General features: G+C 49.2%; 1 protein-coding gene across 4 annotated transcripts in view; it reads left to right on the plus strand.

The window, feature by feature from the left end:
- The window catches only part of KCNN3 (potassium calcium-activated channel subfamily N member 3), a 165,117-nt gene that overhangs the window by 45,409 nt on the left and 95,547 nt on the right, over nt 1-24,161 (plus strand). For all 4 annotated transcript variants that reach the window (XM_066362353.1, XM_066362354.1, XM_066362355.1 and 1 more), the window contains exon 2: nt 3,699-3,794. In XM_066362353.1, the coding sequence (XP_066218450.1) occupies nt 3,699-3,794 (96 nt within the window). The remainder of the gene's footprint in view (nt 1-3,698; nt 3,795-24,161) is intronic.

Raw genomic sequence — 24,161 nt, forward strand, 5'->3', positions numbered from 1 at the left:
CCATATCAATTTCAAGCTTCAGCGGAGTTCAGGCAGCAAAGAAAAGATAATGATTAAACATTTTACCAATAGAGAACATTTCTAGCCCAGCCAGAATTTGTTAACATGTTTCCCAGCTATGAAAAATGGTTGATGGTTTATTTTTTAGTGACTTAATGATAGACAGTACAAGGGAATCCGTAAAGTAGTGAGCATTCCCACTGATCCAGTGCACAGCTCACCTCCCTGTGGGGCTGGAGCTGGCCAAGGAGGTTGTACCAGCCAAACGCATGAAGCAGGTGGGAGTTGCCTCTTATGTAAAGGCTTTGAGTTTTAGAACAAAAGGAAGAGGCTGGAAGGAGAGGAGACGGCATCTGGCCTCCTTCCCTTCACCTCTTCCTCTAAAAATGATGGAAATAGACTTAGATAATGATTTCAGTTAATTTCTGCCAAAAGAAATAAATTAGAGGTTGACATGTGCAGCAGATCCCAACCTCCTCCCTGAGGAGGCATGATGCTCCCCAGACGCCTTCAGACTCTTGAGAAGAAAGCTATGGTCATTTCTGGCTCAAAAACATTGTGAGCTGTTCCCAGTTGATTCCTGTAGGGAGGTTGTCTTATCCTAAAACAGTCTGAGTGTCCCTGAACTCACTGCTTGCTCTTTTAGTCCCATCTAGACCTGTGGTTTGGGTCATGTTTCAGGCATCAAGTATTGCTTTCGAAGACCTCAAGGCCTACAATTGTGATCTGTTTTGCTTTGTGCCTATAACTAGAGCCGCACACCACCGATCCCGTACATGTATGCTGAGTAAATGATTGCAGGCTGCTCTTCATTAAACTGTAGACCATAGCAGAGGCTAAGGAATGTGGTTTATGTTTAGATCATCGTCTGGGCAGTGCAGAATGGAGACCTTTCCCCACAGTGGGATGACCCCACACAATGTAGAAAGTTTGAGTTTGTGTATAAGCCACATGGGAAGCTTCTTGTGGCTGGGAGCGCTCTATAAATATCTTACCACATCTAGTACACTGTTGGGGATCTAGTAGGTGCTCAAGAAACAGAAGTGGTTGAAATTGTCCTGAACAAAAGAAACAATGAATGAACTACTTCCTTAGTTCTCCCTTGGATCCCCAGTGCTAGCTCGTGCCTGGCATAAAGTGGGCCCAAGTAACTGTATCAAATAAATGAAAGGAAGGTGGACAGACAGCACGGAGAGCTGCTTTCATTCTGTCTCAGTCTGCAGAGTGTGGCTAGAAGCATGGGTTTAGGCTTGACTCTAGCAGTTATTGGACAATACTACTTAACACTGCGGATCTCAGCCACCTGTCACTCTGTCTCTGAAAGCTTTCTTTTTGTTTGTTTATTTATTTATTTAAAGATTTTATTTATAGATTTTACAGAGAGAGGAGAGAAAGGAGGGAAAAATGAGAAGTATCATCTCACAGTGGCTTCACTTCAGTTGTTCATTGCTTGCTTATTGTATGTGCCTCGACTGGGCAAACCCAGGGTTTCAAACCAGTGACCTCAGTGTTCCAGGTCGATGCTCTATCTACTGCGCCACCACAAACCAGGCTGAAAGCTTTTGTCACAGTGATGTCTCCCTCTCTTGATTCACCCCCACCCCTACCCTGGCTCTACTGTAAGTTCCACCAAGCAGTTAATCATATCCTACCTTTAAAATACCTTCTATTGGGCCTGACCTATGGTGGCGCAATGGGATAAAGCATCGACCTGGAACACTGAGGTTGCCGGTTCGAAACCTTGGGCTTGCCTGGTCAAGGCACATATGGGAGTTGATGCTTCCTGCTCCTCCTCCTTCTCTCTCTCTCTCCCCTCTCTCTAAAAATCAATAAATAAAATATTTTAAAAAATTTTAAAAATAAAATAAAATACCTTCTATTGGCCTGACCTGTGGTGGTGCAGTGGATAAAGCATCGACCTGGAATGCTGAGGTTGCTGGTTCAAAACCTTGGGCTTGCCTGTCAAGAAACATATGGGAGTTAATGCTTCCTGCTCCTTCCCCTGTTCTCTCTATGTCTTTCCTCTCTCTCTCTCTCTCTCTTTCTTTCTCTCTCTCTCTCCAATAAAGATGGATAAATAAAATCTTTAAAAAATAAAATACCTTCTATTATTGTCATAAGTTGTCATTTGGGTATGATTAAATGGACACTTCTTATGTTTCTATTCTGTTTCCCATTGGAGAGTGGGCAGTTGTCTGACCTGGGTGTCATAGACCTTAGCTTTGAACTCTAGTCTAGCACAAGCCACTTACATCTCTGAGCCCTTGCCTATGATATCTATAAAGCTGGGATAGAGGCCAAGGGCTGTCGTGAGAATGGATTAGAACCAGTATGTGAAAGCACCTTTTAAAGCTTTTTATTTCTTAATTAATTTTTTTAGAGAGAGAGAAGAAGGGAGAGAGAAACATCAATTTGTTGTTCCATTTATTTATGCATTCATTGGTTGTTTCTTGTATGTGCCCTGACTGGGGATTGAACCCGCAACCTTGGTATATCAGGATGACCCTCCAAATAACTGAGCTACCCAGCCAAGGTCCGTGAACGTACCTTTTAAACCATAAGGTGCTTTACAGAAATCAGGTGCTGTTAGGATCTCAGCTCTGGGAGCACAGGGGCTGTTTCTCGTGCGCTGTCTATCTCTCAGGGTGCCCAGGCCCCCTGCCTCTCATCTGCTACTTTTGCTCAGGGATGGGTTCCTTTCTTCCTTTGGGATTGGGAGCCATCTCTACTCCCTGGCTTTCAAATGCCAGGAAGGCACAAAGTAGCCTGGAATTTGTAGAGGAAGCAAAGTAAATGACAGTAGTAGCTCACCCTGCCACGGCTAGCCACTGTTCCAATCACTTCACTTACACGAATTTCCTCTAGTTCTCACAGCAGCCTCATGAAGTAGGTTATCCCCATATCGCACGTGAGGCAGAGAGGGAGTGGCCTGAGGTCACATACTTAGTGGCTGTGTCAGGATTGGGACCCTGTGTGCTGGCTCTAGAGCTTGTGCTCTCAACCACATGGGTCCTCGAAGCTGCTCTGGGGCCGGAAGGCTGCCGGGAAGGCAAGGGAGCCGATCTGCCTCCCCCCCTCCTCTGCAGGAGGGGCCTCAGGGCCCTTCTGCTGTCCAGGACCCGTCTTTGCTCCTGTGTTCAGCCACCTCCTCTTTGTAGCTCCTCTGCCACCTTTGCCTCCCTCCCTGCCCTTGACCTAAAACAAGAGATGAGAGCAGCTGCCAGGACATTCTAATTTATTCCTGAAAAAATTCTTCATGGTCAGAGATGGAAGAATCTCAGGAATCCTCTTGTTCAGGTTTGTTAAGAGAAAAAAGAGGCCCAAGCTGGCACAGTATTGATGCCCGAACCATATAATAGCAGTACAAAAAAAGAATTATGTTCACATGACTTATGAGCATGGAGGCAAAAATTCTAAACAACACATCAGCAAACTGAATCTAGTCACGTATAACGAACATAATACATCACACCCTAGTAGAGCTCATCCTGGGAATGCAAAAATGATTTAACCCCAGAGAACAGAGGCTGGGGTTTGGGGAGTGGCTGCTGAGATGGAACCGGCCCAGGGCCCAGCTGAAGGCACTTGCTGGTGACAGTCCCTCCTTTGCGCCAGGCTTTCACCTTTACACGGCCTCCGAGTACAATGAGATGTCCCATTCCCGTCCCTCCCTAATTCTTTCTCTGTTTCTCCTGCAGGATTCCATGTTTTCATTGGCCCTGAAATGCCTTATCAGTCTGTCCACCATCATCCTCTTGGGTTTGATCATCGCCTATCACACACGTGAAGTCCAGGTAGGTACTCTGGCCTTTACCACTCATGCAGTGGACATTTCTTTCACCTGGCTGAGTCTGTCCCCACCCCCCAAATCACCCCTTAAGCAGCTACTTGGGTGATTTTATAAGATGGTGTCCCATCTTGGCTCTTCTATTTGTTTGGACCCTCATGGGAGAGGCAATCATGAGGCTGCCCTGCGGCTTTTTAGAATAACTGTGACATCATCTTTGTTGAGGGATCTCAGCGGCAAACGTGGCTTTATTGTTTAGGGGGCAGCCTGAGCGAGATCCTCATTTAGTACCATTGTACTGAGAGCCCTTGTGAGTTGCTATGACTTTTCTATCTTGCTGGATCCTTTCTGAACTTGAGCCACAGAACCCCCACCCCCACCCCCCAGTAAGACAGACCTGCCTCGTGTCCTCCCACATGCACATGCACACACAGACACACATACACACACACTCAATCTGCATTGAATACCACCAGGAGTCTGTATTACCATGTGGTATAGACTTTTCCCCTCTGGACACTGCCAGGGTGGGAGGATTCATTTTGCATCTAGTAGAAAATGACTCCTGCTGCCCAGGAGTGACTTGGCACCCAGAGGAATATTGGCTGGGCCTCTGGGGTACACTTCCAGTTGGCTGACATAGGAAACATGGTTTGACCTGGGGTGGAAAAGGCAGGCGGGAGCGGGCAGATCTGTGGCATCTTCTCGTAACAATGGGTCTCCCCCATCACTGGCCCTTCAGGCTGACCTGCTCTAGTGGGACCTGGGTATCCAGGTGTTGTTTCTCACACATGTGAATCTGGATATAATCCTGGTCCTTTGGCCGGAGGAGCAGAGATAGATGCACACCTAGCCAGCGGCAGGAGATTGACAAAGACCAGAACTTTAGCGTCAGAACAACTGGGGTGAGGTCTCAGCCATGCTCTCCTCTCATGGAGTGTCTGGCCAGTCCTGTGACCTCTCAGGGCTGGAACATGTGAAACTTTCTTCATCTGGAACATGAGGGTTTGATTCTGTCTTTCACAGGTTGTTGTGATGATAGAATGAGGAACTTATGAGAGAATGCGTGGTAAACTGAGTGACCTTTTGTTACTCATCGTTTTCAAGGTAGATTGGCTGCACAGACAGATGTGGGTGTGCGCGCCTCTTCTTAGAGTGTGGGTCTGCTTTCCTACTGACTGCCAGGGGCTGCTGTGACCGGCCTTGGCTCCAGGCCACCTTGGCAGAGCTCTAGTCTGTTGATGACCAGATGTCACTAATTCAGAAGGCTGGGACTGTTTAGTCTCTGAAGGTCACAGGTGCTCAGAGAGATATACTTCGAGGGTTGACAGTTCCAGATGCCACCAAGCAGCTTCCCTCATGGAGCCTGAACCAGACAAAATGTGTGGCCTTTAACCAAACCATTGTCCAGTCAGTCCCAAAAAGGAGCCAGAAGTGTAGGCAGGAGGGAGAGGGGCAGGAATACCGGACAAGACCAGGAGTCAGTCTAGGTCTCGGGCCAGGTTTCACACTCCCTAAACCAGTCACGGAGCAGGGAGTCCCTTAGCCGCTCTCAGTCCCATGTCCTCATCTGTAGGGAGTTTGTCTTACTACATATCACCCTGACCTGTGTGGAAGGTGTTACACAGGCCAAAGAAAACAGCAGAACCATAAAGCTCAGCTACAATGCACGCTTGGGGGAGGGGGAAGAGGAGTTCCCAGTTACAACCCCACAGTGTGGTTCCTCTAAGCCTGACTGCTTCCTTTCCACTCTAGGCATCGGGGTTAGAAGAACCAGGGATCGCTCCCTCTGATTCTCTTGGGGCTCTTGTTTCCAGCTCAGGGCCTGCAGCCTTCACACCTGATCTGGCCCAGCTGCAGCCGATATCTGATCTTGGCTCTCGGATCAGTTCTGGCCTGGTGGCAGGGCCATTGTGCTGACGGGCCAGCACCTAGCTGGGCACCCTTTGTCCCATCTTCAGCTCATGGCTAATTTTGCTTTGTCCTAAGTTAGGGCAATAAAGGACACTATTTCAGTCACTTGGCCTGGCACTCACAGTTTAGAGAAACAAAGTGAAATCAGTGGTCTGGAATCCTGGCTGAGACACTTCAGTGTGAATGACCTTGGGCCAGTAACAACTTCTCTGGGCCGCAGTTTCCCTGTCTGAGTTGTGGGAGTCCTATCATACACTTTGCTGAACTCTTAAGAGGGCTGGGAACAGTAGAGCGTATAGAGTAGGCTTTCACAAAATGAAAACTTCAGCCCCTTTTTTGCCCCACTGCTTCCGGCTGGGCCTTGTTCATGTACAAGTGGGCCCACCAGATGGTCATTGTCATGGCTTCTGGCACTGGCAGGTGGCTGGGCTTCCTCTGCAGTCTGGCCCAGCCCTGCCTGCACTATCAGTGTCATTGCCAGCCCCTTCTCCTACTTGACCCTCAGGCTCATGGGGAGCCCCCAGTATCTGGCTCCTTCTGTGCCTCTTACCTTTCCAGTAAAGTTCTTTCTGCACATAGGTGGCCCTTCTCCTGCCAGAGGGAACTGGGAATGGTTTGGGCCCAGATAGTCATGGGAGGTGTGGTGGGGAAGGCAGGGAGGGCTTGCTACTGTACCTACACCTCTTGTATGCACCCCGGCCATAGTGTCATTTTTTGTTCTGTGTTTTTCTCCCCCACCTCAGGGACAATGACATCATTAATCTCTGCATTTTTAGGGACTCACAGTGTCTGACATAAGGTTGGTGTTTGCAGTGCATGTTTTGAATGGAAGGGTGCTGGATTTAAGATATCTAGCTTCAAAAGCAATTTAGACTATTACTTAGCTTTGTGGTCTTAGGCCTCAGTTTCCTTATCTGTTAATTGGGGATCCTAAGCTCCCCAATTCTGCAGTTATCTGATAGAGGTCTGGTGTGTGACCAGGAGGGGACCTGCTTCCTGAAAGAGGGTGGACTGCCAGCACTTATCCTGAGGGGAGCCCTGGGAACATACCTCGGTAGGGGAAGGCCACCTGCTGTGAAGCAGACAGGGTCAGGGTGTGGCTCACTGCCTCCATGGTGATGCCAGTGGCTGTGTTAAGGATCTGCTTGTCACTTCTCTCATCCATACTAGTTGTTGGTCACTTGACTAAATTTTAGCAGGGACCAGATGACCATGTCTCCACCTCCCCCAATCCTGCCCCAGATGCTCAGAGCCAGGCCCCAGGCCCTGGCCCTGAATGCACATGATGCTGGGGTATCTTCTTCTAGAATGGTATTCCTATTTGTTAGTTTGGACAAGCTTGTGTTTTTGAGGGAGAAGTATTCTGAAACGCTATTGGGTAACTCTTGATCAAACTCTGACTGTAAGCGAGAGAGTCTCGGGCTTGGAAGGCTCTCAGAGGTGACTGGGTGTACCCCTCTTCCATGCATGAACCTCTTCTTACCTCTGTGGGCCTGCCCGTGACAGGGACTCACCGCCTCTTGAAGGAAACTGTCCCTTAATGGACAGCATGAGGTGTTGCCATCCCACAGGGAGGAAACGGGCTTCCCTGGAGCTCCCACTCCACTGGCTCTGGCTCAGGGAAAAGGTGGCCCTCGTGTCTCCCGTGAGGCAGCTGCTGGCACTTGGAGATGGCTGCCCGGCTCTACTTAGTCACCTCTTGTCTCGGTGGTGTGGCGCCCGGTGCCTTCAAAGGCTCAGGTATCTGTTATTCTCAGGCCAGTGTTCCTGGAAAGAAATGAAAACACAAAAAACAACGCATTTTGTTTATTTACCAAAACATTGACAACCGTACTGTCCATTGGAGAGTCCGTTTATCCCTGTGCTTGGGTGATCACCAACTCCCAGGTGGGCAGTGGCAGCCTCCCAGGTGGCAGGCTCACATTTTCAATGTCATTGGCGTGTCTCTGGCCCAACGTAAAAAACACGGAGCTCCTTTTGCATCCCAGTGTCCTCCAGCTGCTACTCCTTACCCATCTGGTTCATTCAGCATAGACTTATGAGGGTCTCCTTCACACGGAGCTGGGACAGGAGCCCAGTTTTCTGTGCTAGAAACCCCCAAATCACCTTTGCTTCTCCAAGGGGTTGTCAACCTTCAGTAAATCTATGTCTTTAATTAATGTCTCTGGTGCCATCCTGGAGGGCTGGATAGCAGGTGGCTGAGCACATGGACTGTAGAGTAGTCTGGCTTGGGTTCAAATCCTACTCTTTGTTTGACACAGTGTAGTGTGTATGGTAACTTTTAGCAAGTTACTTAATCCCTCTTGGTCTATTTCCTTCTTGCAAAATGGCACTAAAAATAGTACCTGCCACAAAGGGTTGTTGTGCAGATCAAACTAGATAATAAATGCAAAACACCTTAGTTTAAATGAGGATGTGTTTGCCTGGCAGACAGGGTGGGAAGGATGTCCCAGGCAGAGGTCTCCAAACAAACAAAGGCCCTGAGATGGGAAACTGTAGAGTGCATTTGGAATACCTCTAGGACGAGGTCCTGAGCAGCGGGGTGCATTTACTATGGAGCATGGGCAGGACCAGCAGGAACGTATCTGTTTTGCTGAAGGGCTTTGAAACTTCTGTAGGCAGCAGTGGAAACCACCGAAAGGCTTCAAGCTGAGGGTTGGTGGTGGTGGTGGTGGGGTGGTGGAAGATCATCAGATTTACATTTTAGCTTCAGCTTGGCAAATGTTGAAAAAGCCAATTTCTGAGGCAGGAAAATGAATTAGAAGCATGTTACCATAGTCCAAGTAAGGGACAATCATGCTTTGAGTTAGGGCAAGACAAGAGCCGGGACAGGAGGAGGAGCTGGACATGAGAGACACTAAGCAAGTGGAATTGACCAGATTTGGCCTCCAATTAGGATGGAGGTACTTATCTGAAGGAAGAGGAGACATCTGGCACTTGCTCAAGTAACTCAGTGGCTGGGAGCACCATTTATTAAAATTGAAACCACAGAAGGAAGTTGGGTGGGGAATGATAACGAGGTCAGTCTTAGGCATGTGGAGTTTGAGGTTTGGGGGGTGGGCATCTAGCTGCCTCCAGGACAGTAATACAGAGGCCAGGGCTGGATAAGCAGGGCACAGCAAGAAGAGAGCAAGGCTTAGAACAGAACCCTGGGGGGGGGGTATTGGTGAGGTGAGAAGTGGGAGGAAGAAGGGTGCCCTCAAAGGATATGGAGAAGGAACAGTTGGGGAGGTCAGAGGACTTCCAGACATAAAGCCGGGGGCAAAGAAGGGAGTGTAGGGTATGCCTCAAAGCAGTCGAGGAGTTGCATTAGGTTCTGGGGAGGTCACTGTGCCTCTCTCCAGAGTAGTCACAGGGCATTGGTGGGGAAGGGGAACCGAGTGGGATGTAAGAAACTGGAGACAGTGAATACTGGCCAGTCTTCTGAGAAGTTTGGCTATGAGTGGAGGGAAGCCAGAGTGGCAGCTGAGGGAGGGAAGTTTGATTTGTTTATGTAGACTGGAGAGACTCATGTGTCCATCAGCTGCCAGAAAGGAGCCAGTTGAGAGGATGAAGAAATAACCAGGTTCTAGTCCAGAAGCATAAGGAGGGGAAGGGATCGAGCACCCCAGGCAGGAAGTGCCCTGGCTCAGAGCCTGGGGACAGGGGTGGGGAATGGATGGGGTGGGAGGTACAGACAGCCCCGCCTCTGGAGGCCCAGAGAGGAGCCTTGGTGTCCTTGATGAAGCTGCAGGGGCAGGAAGTTGTAGGACAGTGCCTAGCACATAGCAGGTGCTCAACTAGTGTTTGTCAAATTACAATGAGGGAACTGCTGTTAGCCTAACCTAGGACATAGTTCAGTAGTAGATGTACCATGTTCTGTGTGTAGATGAGAACTTTAGAAATAATTTCAGTTTGTGCTTATTAGCCATATTCAAAGGAGAAGCATCAATCAGATCAAAAGAGTGGGGTATCTACTCTTGTTTGGAAGTATCAATCCCTGAAGATCTGGTGTGAGCCTCCAGTGGCCTCTAGTACTTCAAACTTGATAGAAGTAAGATAGTAACAAGAGATGGGCCTTCAACTTCTTCAACTTGAAGCCCAGGGGGACCAATAAAAGGGGAGACTTTTAATTTATTAGGTATGTAAAAGTGGATATTTTAATTAAATACCAATAGTGCTCTCAGCTGACAGGGAAATTACTTCAAATTATAGGACATAAATTATATTCAAGACACAGCTCACATTACAAAAAAGCTTACCTGCTACAGCATGATGTCCATAAATTGGAGCGCCCTCCTGGGTATATATATATAACCCATAGTCACAGGGACGCAGGAATTTAAAATGCCGGAGGTGTCACTTGTTCAGATGCTTGGGGGGTCCCTCTGCTGAATGAGCTAGCGGTGTCTTCACATTAGGGAACAGGAAGAACGGTTCCAGCTGAGTCTTACTTTGTGTCCTCACCCTCCCTGCTCCCTGGAGAAGAAAGTGGGCTCAAGTCACATCGTCAACTTACCTGTAAGGCAAAGTCTACTTTATGTCAGGCATTGAGAATTCAGAATTAATTCAAACCCAATCCCTGCTTTTGGAAGCTGTTTGTCCTAGACTTTGATGCACTGTGACCCAAGCTATAAGTGCCATACTGCAAGGTATGTGTATTTGGGATGAAACTTGGCCTGAAGCATTTTAGGGGAGTGATGAGAGAACAGAGGAAGGTGTGTTTGTCCTCTAGTGGAGATGGCAGCTGCCTAATTCTCTAAGTGCTGGGGTCTCCATCCTTGCAAGCCCCTAGGAGACATTTCCTAAGGGTGTCTGGCTGGTTGGCTGATGAATTTGAATTGCCTTCACTGGGCTCAGAGATGGGCCAATGGCCAAGGCACTCTTTTTGAGCTGAATGGATTGGAGGCCCCTGAGATCTTGAGACCTCCAGACAGACGGCCCTCTAAGCCTGATTGGTCTGAAGACATCAGCTCCGTAACCCAGGCACGCTGCCCAGAGATGAGGAGGGAGTTCCAAGCACCCAGGGCGGCTGCAGGACCACAGGGATGTGGAGATTGACAGGAAAATTCCAGATGGCAGCCTCCTCTGCCAAGCTCACATCCATCTCCTGCTCTACTCTAACGAATGCTCTCTGCACAGCTCTCTGCACATACAGGAGATTGGAAATGGGAAGTGTGTTCCAAGGATACAATGCCCGAAGGAGGGGCACTGTGCATTAGCTGAGGACATCACCCACCCTCCTACCAGCCCACTGGTACCGGGTGAGGCTGAAAAGAAAGGAAGAATGAGTGGAGGCGAGAAGCAGCTCAACCTTCGCCAGAGCCTGCTCAGACCTTGTCAGACTACCCTTCGAAGATCGAAAGCCAAGACGCTGGCATGTTAGCAACTGCCTCAGTGATGATGGCATCGCATTATCTTGTCTAGTCCTTTGTATTTTTTGGAGTATTCTCACATATATTATCAGACCTTTTGCCTGCATGACATCACCTCTCAGACTTTGAGATTTCAGTCTACATAGTTCTTCCTCTTGGAGCCCTTCTGGCTATCCCACTCTGAGCAAAGCATCCCTTTCTAGGAGATGGCTTAGCATTGGCACTGGTCTGACATTGGCATGTCTTGTGTGACATGGTAAACACTATATCTTGCCCATGCCTGTTCCCTGGCTGTGTGTCCAGATGGTGGGGACTGATGGGGAGAGAGCACCTAGCACCTAGCAGGTATTCAGTAAGTATAAACAAATGAATGGATGATCAACCTGGGGGCAGGTTTATTCTTCCCTCATCTACAGAAGAGAATACAGAGTCTCTATATGGCTGAGAGCTTCTGGCCTGTGCTTTTGCCTCATAAGGGATCTTGGGTCTCTGAGGGCTGCCCCTGTGAGCTGGCCATGTTCACTGTGGCTGTCCCTGCCACCCTCTTGTCCCCTCTTGGTGGCTGGCCTCTGTCCTGGCACCTCTTCACTCCTGGATCTGCTGCTGGCTATGGATTGCCATAGTTACCACACTAGCCCTGGCAGTCTCTGTGTGACATTTTAGTTTTATTTGCTAAATATTTAAGCATGTGGGCTTAACCCTTTCTGCCTCAAAGACGGCTTCCTGCCCCACGGCCCCTTCCTGTGAGTGTGAAGGCCTCCTGCTGCTGTCACCAGGTCATCCAGTCTCACGGCAACCCAGAGCTGCTGGGCCTGTGTGCCAGGTGTTGTAGCAATGGCAGGTTTCTCTGCTGCCTGCGTTGACTTTTTGTTTTGTCACTTGGAAATGTCATCCTGTGTCAAGCTTCTCAACAGGGTGTGTGCAGTGTCTATTAAGAGATGTGAAAACCGTTGCCCCAGGCATGTTAAGACTTGCCCCTGCCGGGAAGAACAGTCCTGGATCTCTGGAGTCAGCCTGCTGGAGCTTTACTGACTTCCAGGCAAGTAAATACTTCTTGCCAAGTCCTCTAGAAGCTTCCTTGGCTCCAGGAGTCCAGGATGTTAGTAGAGGTGTGCTCCGCCCATGAGCCCTGGCAGGGGGACAGAGGGGAAGCTGGTTTTGGAGGAGTCAGTGTTTGTGAATGGGAAGTTGGTGTCGCCTCACTTCTCGCTCTCCTCCCCTGCTGGCTCAGAAGTGGCACTGGGCGGTTGTATCCACCCATCTGTACGTTGCCTTGGAAACCACGCACTGTCCTCAACCTGGGTCCTGTGAAGCAAAGGGGGTATCACACCTCTCAAGAAGCTTCCACTGTAATTCAGGGGTACAAGAAATCACCCTCCCAGCATGGCAGCTAAGTGAATGAATGGTTCTGACTGAAACAGCCCAGTACCTGTCCCACCTGTGGGCTTCCGCCCAGCAAGCCTCTGCCACCTTTACCTGGTTCGAGGGGCTCACGGTCTTCTGTCTGGGATGCCATTCACTGTGTGAGCTTGGACGAGTTCCTTTTCTCTCAGCCTCAGTTTTGTCATCTGTAAAGTGGGCAGTTTGGACCGGATGCTCCCTAGGACCTCTGATTGTTTCCAGGAGTCCATGTCTAAAGGATGCTCAGTGATAAGGAGAGAAAAATGAAGGGAGAGTAGCTGGGGTTTTTTGCTGACAATGACCAATATAATTTGTATTCAGGAAGCCCTTTGTGGGGGACTGTTCAAGCAACCTTGTCCCTTCTCCTAACTGCTTGGCCTCTCTGCCCAGTAAGAGAATGAGCTGTCCCCTTTGTATAGCCTTGAACTTGAAACAGTAAATAATAAAAAAGACAGTTCTTAAAGTTTAAAGGTGATTCCTCTTAAGACTCTTGCAAATATAAATTGGTCAGACATCTTAAAGCTTTTAAGATAATTAAAGTCAGTGACCGAGTTTTCTTCCTCAGTGCTGTGTTCCAACCTCCTTCCATGAATACAAACTCCCACTTCTCAAAAGTCACTGGGGGACAAGTGTCAACTTAATAGAATATTCTACCTCCCTGAAAATGCCAGTGTAGACTGCCTGTGACTTTTTCAGTCATTCATTCTATTTTGTATTGTTGCCATTACAATTTTTAAACGATGATCTTGTCCCCACAGCAGCAATACTCAGTCAGGGATGGACATCAGATCCTGTGCCATGTCTGGGCCCCGCAGCTAGAGAACCCTACTGCCTGGGATGTGTGTTCTGAGAGCCCCACGGAGTTCCAGTGCATGTGCCTAACGAAACACTGTGCGCCCTTTAAGCTCAGCGAGGTCTGTCTCTTCTCTCAGCCATCTCTGTGGATGTCCCTGCTGTGCCAGTAAAGGGTCTTGTACATGTAGGAACTCAGGACTCTAAATCTGGGCTAAACGTAAGTGACTCTCTGAGGATTTGGGAAATTGGAAGGTATTGACAAATTTTTAGTGTTTGGAGGCTTCTTTACAATTATCATTGCATTGTACTACCAAGAAAATTTTGATTGTTCTAGTCTGTTCAACAGGAATCTGGTAAAGTGACATTTTCCTGTTTTTAAGAGACAAGATAACAGAGTCACCACTGTTCAACATCTCCAAAACTCAATAATTGGAAAAGATATGAATGGTGCTTAGTTTATCTTTGAAGTAAATAATTCAATACAATAGAAACAGACTTCCATTCCCTCTGAGCACATCACTACTACTGACCTGTCTGGTGGTGGGAAAGACAATGGGTTGTTGTGCTCAGTAAATCAGGGGCCAAGCTGTGACTTTGTCATTAAAAAAAATTTTTTTTAATTGTCATAAAATATACATAGCATAATATTTACCATTTTAATCACTAAATTTTTTAATTTGATTGATTTTACAGAGAGAAGAGGGGGTTGGAATGAGAAGTATCAATTCATAGTTGCTTCAACTTTAGCTATTCATTGTTTGCTTCTCATATGCACCATGCCCCAGGCAAGCCCAGGGTTTCAAACTGGTGACCTCAGCATTCCAGGTCAGTGGTCTATCCACTGTGCTGCCACAGGTCAGGCCTAACCATTTTTAAGTATACAATTCAGTGGCAGTAAGTACATCCACAATGTGGACTCTTGTGGAGTCATCACCACTGTCCATTTACAGAGCTGACTTTGTCATTTTTTATGTAACCTGTCATTTGATGGCTTATGGTTGTGGGTGTCCCGCCGAGGCCCCTGGCGGACTTTCTTCACACGCTAATCTCCTACTAGCATCCACCCTACTGCTCAGCCCCTGAACTTACCTGCACCCTCTCCTCATCTCCTCACATCACAGGCCTGGGTTCTGATTCCCAGTTTAGATTTGGAAAATGGCTTATTATTCCACAAATGATAATAATGGCGGCCTCCGTTTGTTGATATCTTAACTTTGTGACCTCAGTGGATCCTCACAGCAGTCCTGTGAGGTGGATTCTGTGATGTGTTTCGTGTGGATGGCGAGAGGCAGAGCTGGACTCAAACCAGGTTGATGTTTCCGAGCCTGTTAGTCTTCCCTGCGTGGGGAAGAGTGCTCTGTCCCCAAACTGTCTCTCCTACCCTGCAGTCCCTGAGCATACCTGAAAGTTGGGCTGAGCCTCAGGGACTCCCCTCCAAGACAGGGAGGAAGAGTGGACACGAAGCGAGGCTGAAGAGCCACCCAGACACTGTTGGTCCAACCCCAAGCAGCACCTGTATCCTCCACCCCAGCCACACCTCCAGATGGGAGCCCCAGCCTCTGCCCTCTGGTGGCTCCTTTGCCTGTTAGAAAGCTCTTTCTTATCCTGGTTTCCCTACTGTCCTCCCTGTGAGTCCCAGGCCTTCCCCGAAGGCGGGGTCCAGCACTACAAGGAGTTGGGGTTGCTGTCTAGAGCAGCATTCTCAGCACTGGGATGCTGCTCTGGGTTCCCTACCCTCACTCCGGGCTTTGCTGCGCTCCAGTCTCCTATAAGCCCTGGCTGCCTGGCCAGGCCCACTCTGTCTCGTTCTTTCTCTCCCCTGTTCTCCAAGGGGCCGGCTCCTGCTTCCTGTGCCTGCTCACTGCTCACCTGGAGCTGTAGTGTCCCTGCCAGTAACCTGGCCCTTGGGACCGTACCTGACTACACCTGCAAGCCAAGGCTGCCTGGGTTGCTTCTGGTGTTTTAGAAACAGAGCCTTGGGCTGCAGGGGTCCTGAGTGGCCAGGCTTCGGTAGCCCGCTCAATTTCCTCCTTTTTCTGACTGTCCCTGTGGTAAGGGGCCAGCAACATCACACTCAAGTCCCCCTGGGTTGGTCTTTTTCCTAGGTGAAACACCCCAACTTCCTGGCATATTAGGAGACCCATGATTCCATCCATGTCTTTGTCCTGACCCCACTGCTCTATCCAGGGATGTGAGGAGACAGTCAGTCAGAGGGCCACCTACCTGCTTTTTATTTTATTTTTTACTTTTACTTTTTTTTTTAGTGATAGAAACAGAGAGAGAGAGAGGGACAGATAGGGACAGACAGGCAGAAAGGGAGAGAGATGAGAAGCATAAAGTCCTTGTTGTGGCTCTTTAGTTGTTCATTGATTGCTTTCTCATATGTGCCTTGATGGGGGGGGGGGGCTCCAGCAGAGTGAGTGACCCCTTGCTCAAGCCAGCAACCATGAGGTCATGTCTATGATCCCATGCTCAAGCCAGCGACCCCACACTCAAGCTGCTGATTCTGCACTCAAGTCAGATGAGCCCTTGCTCATGCTGGTGACCTTTGGGTTTTGAACCTGGGTCCTCCGCATCCCAGTCTAATGCTCTAGCCACTGTGCCACCGCCTGGTCAGGCCTGCTTTTTATTCCCTTACTGCAGCCAAAGATAGCTGGTACCTTTTGACTTGCATGGCAGTCTGTTAGTTGACATTGAATCAAATGTTTATTAAAACCTGCTGCACGCTTCAGAGAGTGACTAAGCCACAGGCTCCCTGCCCATCTCCTACCCTTGCTTGTCTAGTTGGCCTTTGGGGGCGAGTTGCCCATTTCATTTGTCGCTGTTGGTTTCCCCACATTCGTTTTAGCTGTTCATTCTCGTCTGTCCAGGTGTTTTAGCCTCTCTCACTCAGTGGCATGTTTGGGCCTCCAAGCTTCCTGCCCTTCCCCATTGGATGAGCCTGACTATGATCACTTCATTTAAAGCGTTGATACAAATGCAGAATAAGAAAGGAAATCTGGGGAAGCCAACTTCCTTTTGTTGGATTAACCCTTTGAGTGGTACGAACGTTCATGTACGTCCTCGTGCCTCCTGACCATCCAGAGTACAATAGTACATGTGGAAGGCAACATTAAAAAAAGGCAAATGTATGTTCTTCTTGTTTCCATAAATTGGTTATCAAACAAACACGATTTTAAGTTAATACAACTGTAACTGTAACTAATTTCATTTTTTGAAGAAAAAAAAACAACTCACTCCTGGGGGTCAGTGAGCATGAAAAAAAAAACTCACTACTCAAAGGATTATAGACAACAGAGGTGGAGAAAAAAGAACTCAAGGATTTGCAAATCTTTCTCCTCAACATTTTGTGGCCTCCCCTAGGCTGTGGTTCTGGGCTCCCTCCCTCCCTGCCCTCTGGAGCAGGATGGAGCTGTCTCCGTGCTACTCAGGGTCTGTGAAATGAAAGGTGAGGCGGGTGCTTGGCCACCTGACAGGACCGGGTGGCTCGTTGCAGTGTCGCCCCAACAGGCTGTGTCGAAGGAGAGTGTTGCTGCATGGCCACATGTCTCTGTGACTCCAGCATTCCCAAAGCCACTCTCAGCCACCACTGGGCTTGGCCACGACTGCTGACCTGTGGCACCTCTGGCCGCTGCCACAAACCAGGGATCACTAACTAGCCAAATGGAACTAACTATCCAGCAGGTGCAGAGCAGCTGGAGCTTCTGAACTCAGCACCACCAAGGCAGGTGTGCCCCTGGCACTGTCTACTGTGTCAGTGACCACAGGCCCTGCCCCTCACTGTCCTCAGTTTCCTCCTTTGTCAACCTAAGCCGGGAGCTGAGTGCTCTCCAAGGCTCCTTCAGGCTCTCTGGTGCCTCTTGCTAGAATGTTCTGGAAACCTTTTTAGTTTGAGGGCAAAGAAAGATGACCACCATTGGGTATGTGTGTGGGATGGGGGTTGGGGGCTGTGTGGGCAGGGCAATATTTGTCTTCCTGCTGCTGTTAGAAATAGCAACTGTAGTCTGCCTCCCCTGAGGACTGGACAAAAGGTGATTAATTCATTTTACACAGAGCTATTGAAGGTCTGTTCTGAGCCCGGCACTTTGGGGACAGCAAGGTCCTTGCCCTGAATGGGCTTGTGATCTAACAGGGAGATAAGCACTCATACTCCCACTGTGGCTGCCAAGTGCTGAGAGGGGCTTTGCAATGGGCCTTGCCGGCTGAGCAGAGTTCTCACAGCTGCAGGTGGGCTGAGGTGCTGCAGGGGAAGGGACCTGCCTGCGCAGATGTGGAGCAATGGGAAAGCTCAGGGCTTCCAGGGAAGGGGAGGGACGCAGTTGGCCATAAAGCCAGTGGTGAGGAGTGAGAATGAACAGGGAGGCTGGAGTCAGGTCCTGGCGAGTTGGAGCAGGAGAGATTAGGGATCCACACTTACAGAGGTAGCTGCATAACTGTCAGTTAGGAGGGGATGGAATGGCAATCCGATAGACACAGGGAAGTCAGGGGACTGATCCCCAAGTTGTGTTAGTAAAGCATTTTATGTAGGATTGAGGAAACATCACTAGGCAGTAGTAAGACCAAGGGGTGGGCCGGGGCAGGAGACTGGCAGAGATGATGGCAGAGGCCCACCGTCTCCCTAGTCCTGGTACCTGCATTGACTTTAAAGCCCAGGATTGATTGCTCTGGAGGAAACATTGAAAAAACTCTCCAGCAGGTCACTTTTGTTCAAGAGTGACGGGAGTGAGAAGACAGCCCTCCTGGTCCCAGAACCTGAGGTTCTTTGATCTCATGGACAGAGCGTGAGCCACCAGGACCAGGGCCTTTAAGGAGTCCAGTTTGTCTGGCTCTGTCAGATCTCTTCAGATGTTTAGCGGGGAAATGCCCTGAGACTTTACAAGAATGTCTGGATTTTACAATTGTGCTCTTTTCTTATTTGTTCCCAAATCCAGCCTCCACCTAAAAATACTCCGCTCCCAGCAGTCTGGGAGACTGAGCCCCCTCTAGTAGGGATTTTGGTCTTTCCTTTGCCTGCAGCATGCCACCTGCAGGTTTGGGGAGGGGGCTTGGCCCAAACTGAAGGCCCAAACTGAAGGACCGTCCTCCCAGAGTGCTGAAGGACCGTCCTCCCAGAGTGCTGAAGGACCGTCCTCCCAGAGTGCCGGCAGCATGGGCTCCAGTCCTCAGGGCTTGGCTGTCATCAAGACCGAGGAGGGTCTTAGGGGGTGCTTCTCAGATTGTAGTGGGCTTGACGGGTACAAATGCCGTAGAAAGGGAGGAGGTGAGCTGCCTGTGGCTTGTTGCAGCTGACGTCACACGGAACCGTCCGTCGACCGTGGCTCATGCTGCTGTTGACTCTAGCGGGAGAGCTTGCCTGCAGCCGCCCTGAGACAGTTTTTCCTCTTCTTGGTTTCTTGTCAGCCCTTTTATCAGCATCATTGAAACCTGCTTCGTTCTACCTGGCTCTCCCTTTCTTGCTCACTTCAGTCTTTCCTATCTTAACCTGTGGTGTCTGTCGCTGTGGGCTGGCTTCGTGTGTGTGTGTGTGTGTGTGTGTGTGTGTGTGTGTGTGTGTGTGTGGCTTTCAAGCTGAATTGACCGGGCTGAATTTTACTGCCAATACTGCCTGGCTCTGGAAAAAGAGAAAGAGCAGGACAACGAGGGACAGGATCTCTTGTAGCTGAGAACATTCTGATCTGGGTGAGCTTGCAGGATAAATTTAGTCCCCAGGGCTGGTACAATATTCTAATTTGGTGGGAGTCCTTGGACACCCACAGCAGGGAGTGGACATGTCTTCCTTTACCTGCCTGGTCCACTTTAGGGGCACAGGAAACCCAAGGCTTATGACCATTACGCAGAAGTGCAGTTTCTACAACCCTGACCTAACACAGGATTTATTCATCTGGCACCTAATCTCCTTCAAGCCCCTTTCTAGTTTTTGTAGTTCTTGAAGCTTCTCCATTTTTATGGCTGGCACATTTCAAGGTGGAAATCCAGAAGAATAGGCTGTGCTAGCTGTGTCCTCATGTTCTTAAGATCAAATCAATAAGGACTGAAGTATTAATTGGAACTTTCTGAGAAGAAAATGAAATACGATACAGAGTGGAGCATTTTAGATTCAGAATCGAGAGTTTGAACCCAGTTCTGCTGCTAACAGGTGACTCAGGCAAATCACGGAGCTTTCTTCAATCTGTTCCCCCCTCTGTGTAACAGGGTCCTAATGGCCACACAGGAGTGTTGTGTGCATCAGCTATGTGGGCTGGGTGAAAGGACCCGTGAGGGCCTGGCACAATAGGGGCTTGATAGGTTTAATTTAGGACCCTCCTTGCCAAGTCAGTCACTATTGCAAACCTAAGCCCTCTGCTGATGACACAGTGCTCCAGCTCTTACCTGCTAGAAGCAACTGTTGGACACCTGAGCCCTTTTACATGAAGTTGCTGAGGCCTTTGCTGACCATTCCCACGGTCCTTTCTTAGCTGGTGGTCAGGAACATTCCCTGGGGCCTCCCTTCCCAACTCTCTCCCCTCCCCCTACCCACAGCCCCATTTCCTGTTGTTCTCATGAACAGAGTCAGGAAGCAGAAACACCGGTGCGTGCTGTGTTAATGGGCATCACAGGGCTCTAGGAAGCCTGTTGCCCTGTTCAGGAACGATAGGCTGGTTTCTAAAAGCTCAGGCCCAGGTCACGAAACCAGGCTTATTGCTAACGCATGGGGCATGGGACCACTCAGCTGCCTCAGGAGCCAGGGAGTAGATCTATGGATGGTAGGCAGAGAGTGGGCAGCCCATGGCAGGTGCATGGACCACGGGAGGTGGCAGCTCCCTGACAGGAGGATGACGGTAAAAATAATAATAGCAACAAAGCACTAAGAACAGTGGTACATGTTTTACAAAATTTATCTCATTTGATCTTCACACTATCTCTGATTTATTCCCATCCATCCTGTATTCATTTCCTATTGCTGCTATAACAAATGACCACAGACTTAGTGGTTTCAAACAATACAGATTTATTATCTTTCAGTTCTGGAGGTTGGAAATCTAAAGTTAGTCTCACTGAGCTGAAAGCAGTGTCAGCAGAGTTGCATTCCGTTCTGGAGGCTCTCGGGAGAATCCAGACCCTTGCCTCTTCACGTCTAGATCCTGTCTGCCCTTCCATCTTCAAAGTCGGCAACAGCCAGCCAGTCAAGCCTTTCTCACTTCTCATCCCTGACTCTCCTTGCCTCCTTCTTCCACATTAAAGAACCCTTGTGATTACATTGTGCCCCCTGATAACCCAGGCTAATCTCCCTGTGTTAAAGTCAGCTGATTAGACACTGTAATTACGTCTGCATTCTTAATTCCTAGTTATCACAAAAGGTAACATATTCACAGGTCCTGGGGATTAGGATGTGGGCATTTTGAGGTGCTATTATTCTGCCTGCCCCAGTCCCCTATTTGCAGATGGGGAAACTGAGGCTTGGATATGAAGTAACATGCCCAAAGCCATGCAGTTGGCAAGTGGCAAGGTTGGAATTTGAACTGGAGCTGCAGGATCTAAAACCTGCCACAGAGGAAACACATTCCCCCAGAATGGACCCCAAACAGACTATGACAGTGCGGGAAGGGAAGATGGAAGGCACTCACCCAGGTTGGGTCTCTATGCACCATCTAAGTCCAAAATGAAAGAACAGTCTTCTCTGGTGAATAGTAATGCATAGACTCTGAATGAGTGAACCTCAAAGTTGGCTGTACATTCCGTGGGAATCACCCACGGAGCTTTAACATAATATCAGTGCCTGCGTCCCATCCCTGGAGACAGGGTGTGATTGCTCAGGGGAGGCACAGGGTATAAGTGTTTTTACAGGCTCCCAGGTGATTCTAAGACACAGTAGAATGTGGGAATCATTGCTTAGAGTTAGTGCATGGCCCTAGCCATGCCCCCTCCCCCATTATGTTCACAGTCTCCTTTGATGGAACCCAGGACCCTACCCCCATCCCCACCCTCACTCCCCTCCCATGCCCAGGACTTTGTACTTGGGCCCTGCACTGATGGCCTGTTTCTCTTGTTTCTTCCTTGCTGGCTCCCTTGAGCCTTGGCTGTGTGCAGAACAGCATCAAATTTGCACAGAGGACTGTCACCTTTGGGATCTGGTCGTATTTTCCTCCTGCGTCTGTCATGCCTCCTTTGCATGGTTGTCTGCAGAATTGAATTTTATTAATTTCCTCCTTGTACATGTTATATTTTTTCCCTCCCTTTACCCTTTTTTCTTTCTTTCTTCTCTCTCTCTCTCTCTTTCCTTCCTTCCTTCCTTCCTTCCTTCCTTCTTTCCTTCCTTCTCTCTTTCTTTTTTCTTTTTTAGGTAAGAGGAGGGAAGATAGTGAGACAGACTCCTACACATGCCCTAACCAGGATCCACTCAGCAACTCCTGTCTGGGGATGATGCTCAAATCAAACGAGATATTTTTAGTGCCTGAGGCTGATGCGCTGGGACCAACCAAGCTATCCTCAGTACCTGCAGCAATGCTTGAACCAATTGAGTGGCTTCAGGAGCAGAAGAAAGAAATAAGGGGGAGAGAAGCAGATGGTCCCTTCTCCTGTGGGCCCTGACCAGTAATTGAGCCCAGGACATCCATACGCTGGGCTGATGCTCTATTCACTGAGCCAACTGGCCAGGGCCACATGTTATATTTCTATAAAGGTCTCTTGTAAGAAATACAAAGAACTGTTTTTTAGGGAGTTTGCTGCAGTTCAACTTGAGAGGCGGCATGTGGAGAGAATTGGGAGATCAGACTCTGGATCAAGTTTGCCAGCTCCTGACTGTGAGCTAGGGGCAAGTTATTCCATCCCTCTGTGCTTCAGTTTCCTCACCTATAAAATAGGGATAATACTAGTGCCTACCTATGGTTAGGTGGGACTTCATGGTTTTACCTATGTAAAAGGAATTTGAACTAGCAAGACTATGTAAGTATTAAGTATTTGCCAGTCTTATGTTTCTTGCTCCTGCTCTTATTCTCTTAAAATAGGCCTGTGGGATTCAACTAAATTCAACATTGATTTTGTACTCAGTGCCAGGACAGGAAAGAGGGAGATGTGTTCCCTGCCCTCTTGTAGCTCAAGGTCTTGGGAGGGGGAAGGGGTGTTGAGAAAAAGGGGGAGGAGTCAGACAGATGGGCAGCTAATTTTCAGTGTTGAGCGTGAACCAAATTGCTATGGGATAATAACGATGAGGATATCTGCGATGTGAGGATTCAATGGGACCACAGATGTGGAATTGTGTCATGAATTCTAGCCTCTAATAAAACCCTAATGGTTTTGTCCCTACCATGCACACCTCCAAAATTCTGAACAAAAAGCATTTGCTAGTGCATGCATCACTGTGTCTCTGAGAGGCGTGAGTGGTATCCCCTTCCTGCTGAAAATGCCCCTCACTGGGAAAGCCTGCCACTGAAAAAGAATTGGGTCCCTGCATGGAAAGGTTCACAGTCCTTACCAGATACATCCCAGAGAGCAGTGGGAGTCCAACTGGGAGGGAAATGAAGGAAGGCAAGTCATACAAAGAAAGGAGGGGGCAATCGCAGCAATTAATGCAAAGTTGCTTAGAATGCCCTGGGGCCTTAACCCCCCCCCCCAGAAGTGGGCTAGAATGGCCCAGGGGTTAATAGGAAAGGAGAGGAGTAGTTCCTGGTGTGAGCCCTGGCTGACTGTGCCTGCCCATCCCCTCCAGCCAAGTGGCCGCTGGTCCCGCCCTCAGGCCTCTCACTTGGCTCATCCACTCCCTTGCTCAGTGTTGGCCCACATTGCCGGCAGCTGTGGTGTATCTGCCAGCTGTGGGAACAGCTGTGCACCGCCACTGGGCTGTTACCCCTGGCACGTTTCCCAGGCCACAGTTGGTTGAACACACTAAAAAACAGGACTCAACACTCCTTGGGTTTGACCTGTAAAATATGTACTCAGAGGACAATAACTCACTCCTATCTGCCTGCGGATGGTGGGGTGAGAGCTTGATAGGCTGTAGGTTTTCTTTTTTTGTTTTGTTTTGTTTTACAGGGACAGAGAGAGAGTCAGAGAGAGGGATAGACAGGGACAGACAGACAGGAATGGAGAGAGATGAGAAGCATCAATCATTAGTTTTTAGTTGCGACACCTTAGTTGTTCATTGATTGCTTTCTCATATGTGCCTTGACTGTGGGCCTTCAGCAGATCGAGCAACCCCTTGCTCAAGCCAGCGACCTTGGGTCCAAGCTGGTTTTGCTCAAACCAGATGAGCCCGCGCTTAAGCTGGCGACCTCGGGGTCTCGAACCTGGGTCCTCTGCATCCCAGTCTGACACTCTATCCATTGTGCCACTGCCTGGTCAGGCTGTAGGTTTTCTTGGGTTTTTTTTGTTTTTTTTCTTTTGTATTTTTCTGAAGCTGGAAACGGGGAGAGACAGTCAGACAGACTCCCGCATGCGCCTGACCGGGATCCACCCGGCATGCCCACCAGGGGGCGACGCTCTGCCCACCAGGGGGCGATGCTCTGCCCCTCCGGGGCGTCACTCTGTCGCAACCAGAGCCACTCTAGCGCCTGGGGCAGAGGCCAAGGAGCCATCCCCAGCGCCCCGGCCATCTTTGCTCCAATGGAGCCTCGCTGCGGGAGGGGAAGAGAGAGACAGAGAGGAAGGAGAGGGAGAGGGATGGAGAAGCAGATGGGTGCTTCTCCTGTGTGCCCTGGCCGGGAATCAAACCCAGGACTTCTGCACGCCAGGCCGATGCTCTACTACTGAGCCAACCGGCCAGGGCCGGTTTTCTTGTTTTGAAGAAACTCACCTGTCTCAGGGCAGACAGATGTTGATGAGTGTGTTTGAGGGTCATACTGTGAGCCAGTAATGATACCGCTGGTTACCAAAATGACAGGTGTCAATTCTGGCCTACAGCTCAGAGGGTTTTGCTGTCAGAATATCATTCAGAC

Source organism: Saccopteryx leptura, chromosome 2 (assembly GCF_036850995.1).
Source record: "Saccopteryx leptura isolate mSacLep1 chromosome 2, mSacLep1_pri_phased_curated, whole genome shotgun sequence".
Classification (NCBI taxonomy): domain Eukaryota; kingdom Metazoa; phylum Chordata; class Mammalia; order Chiroptera; family Emballonuridae; genus Saccopteryx; species Saccopteryx leptura.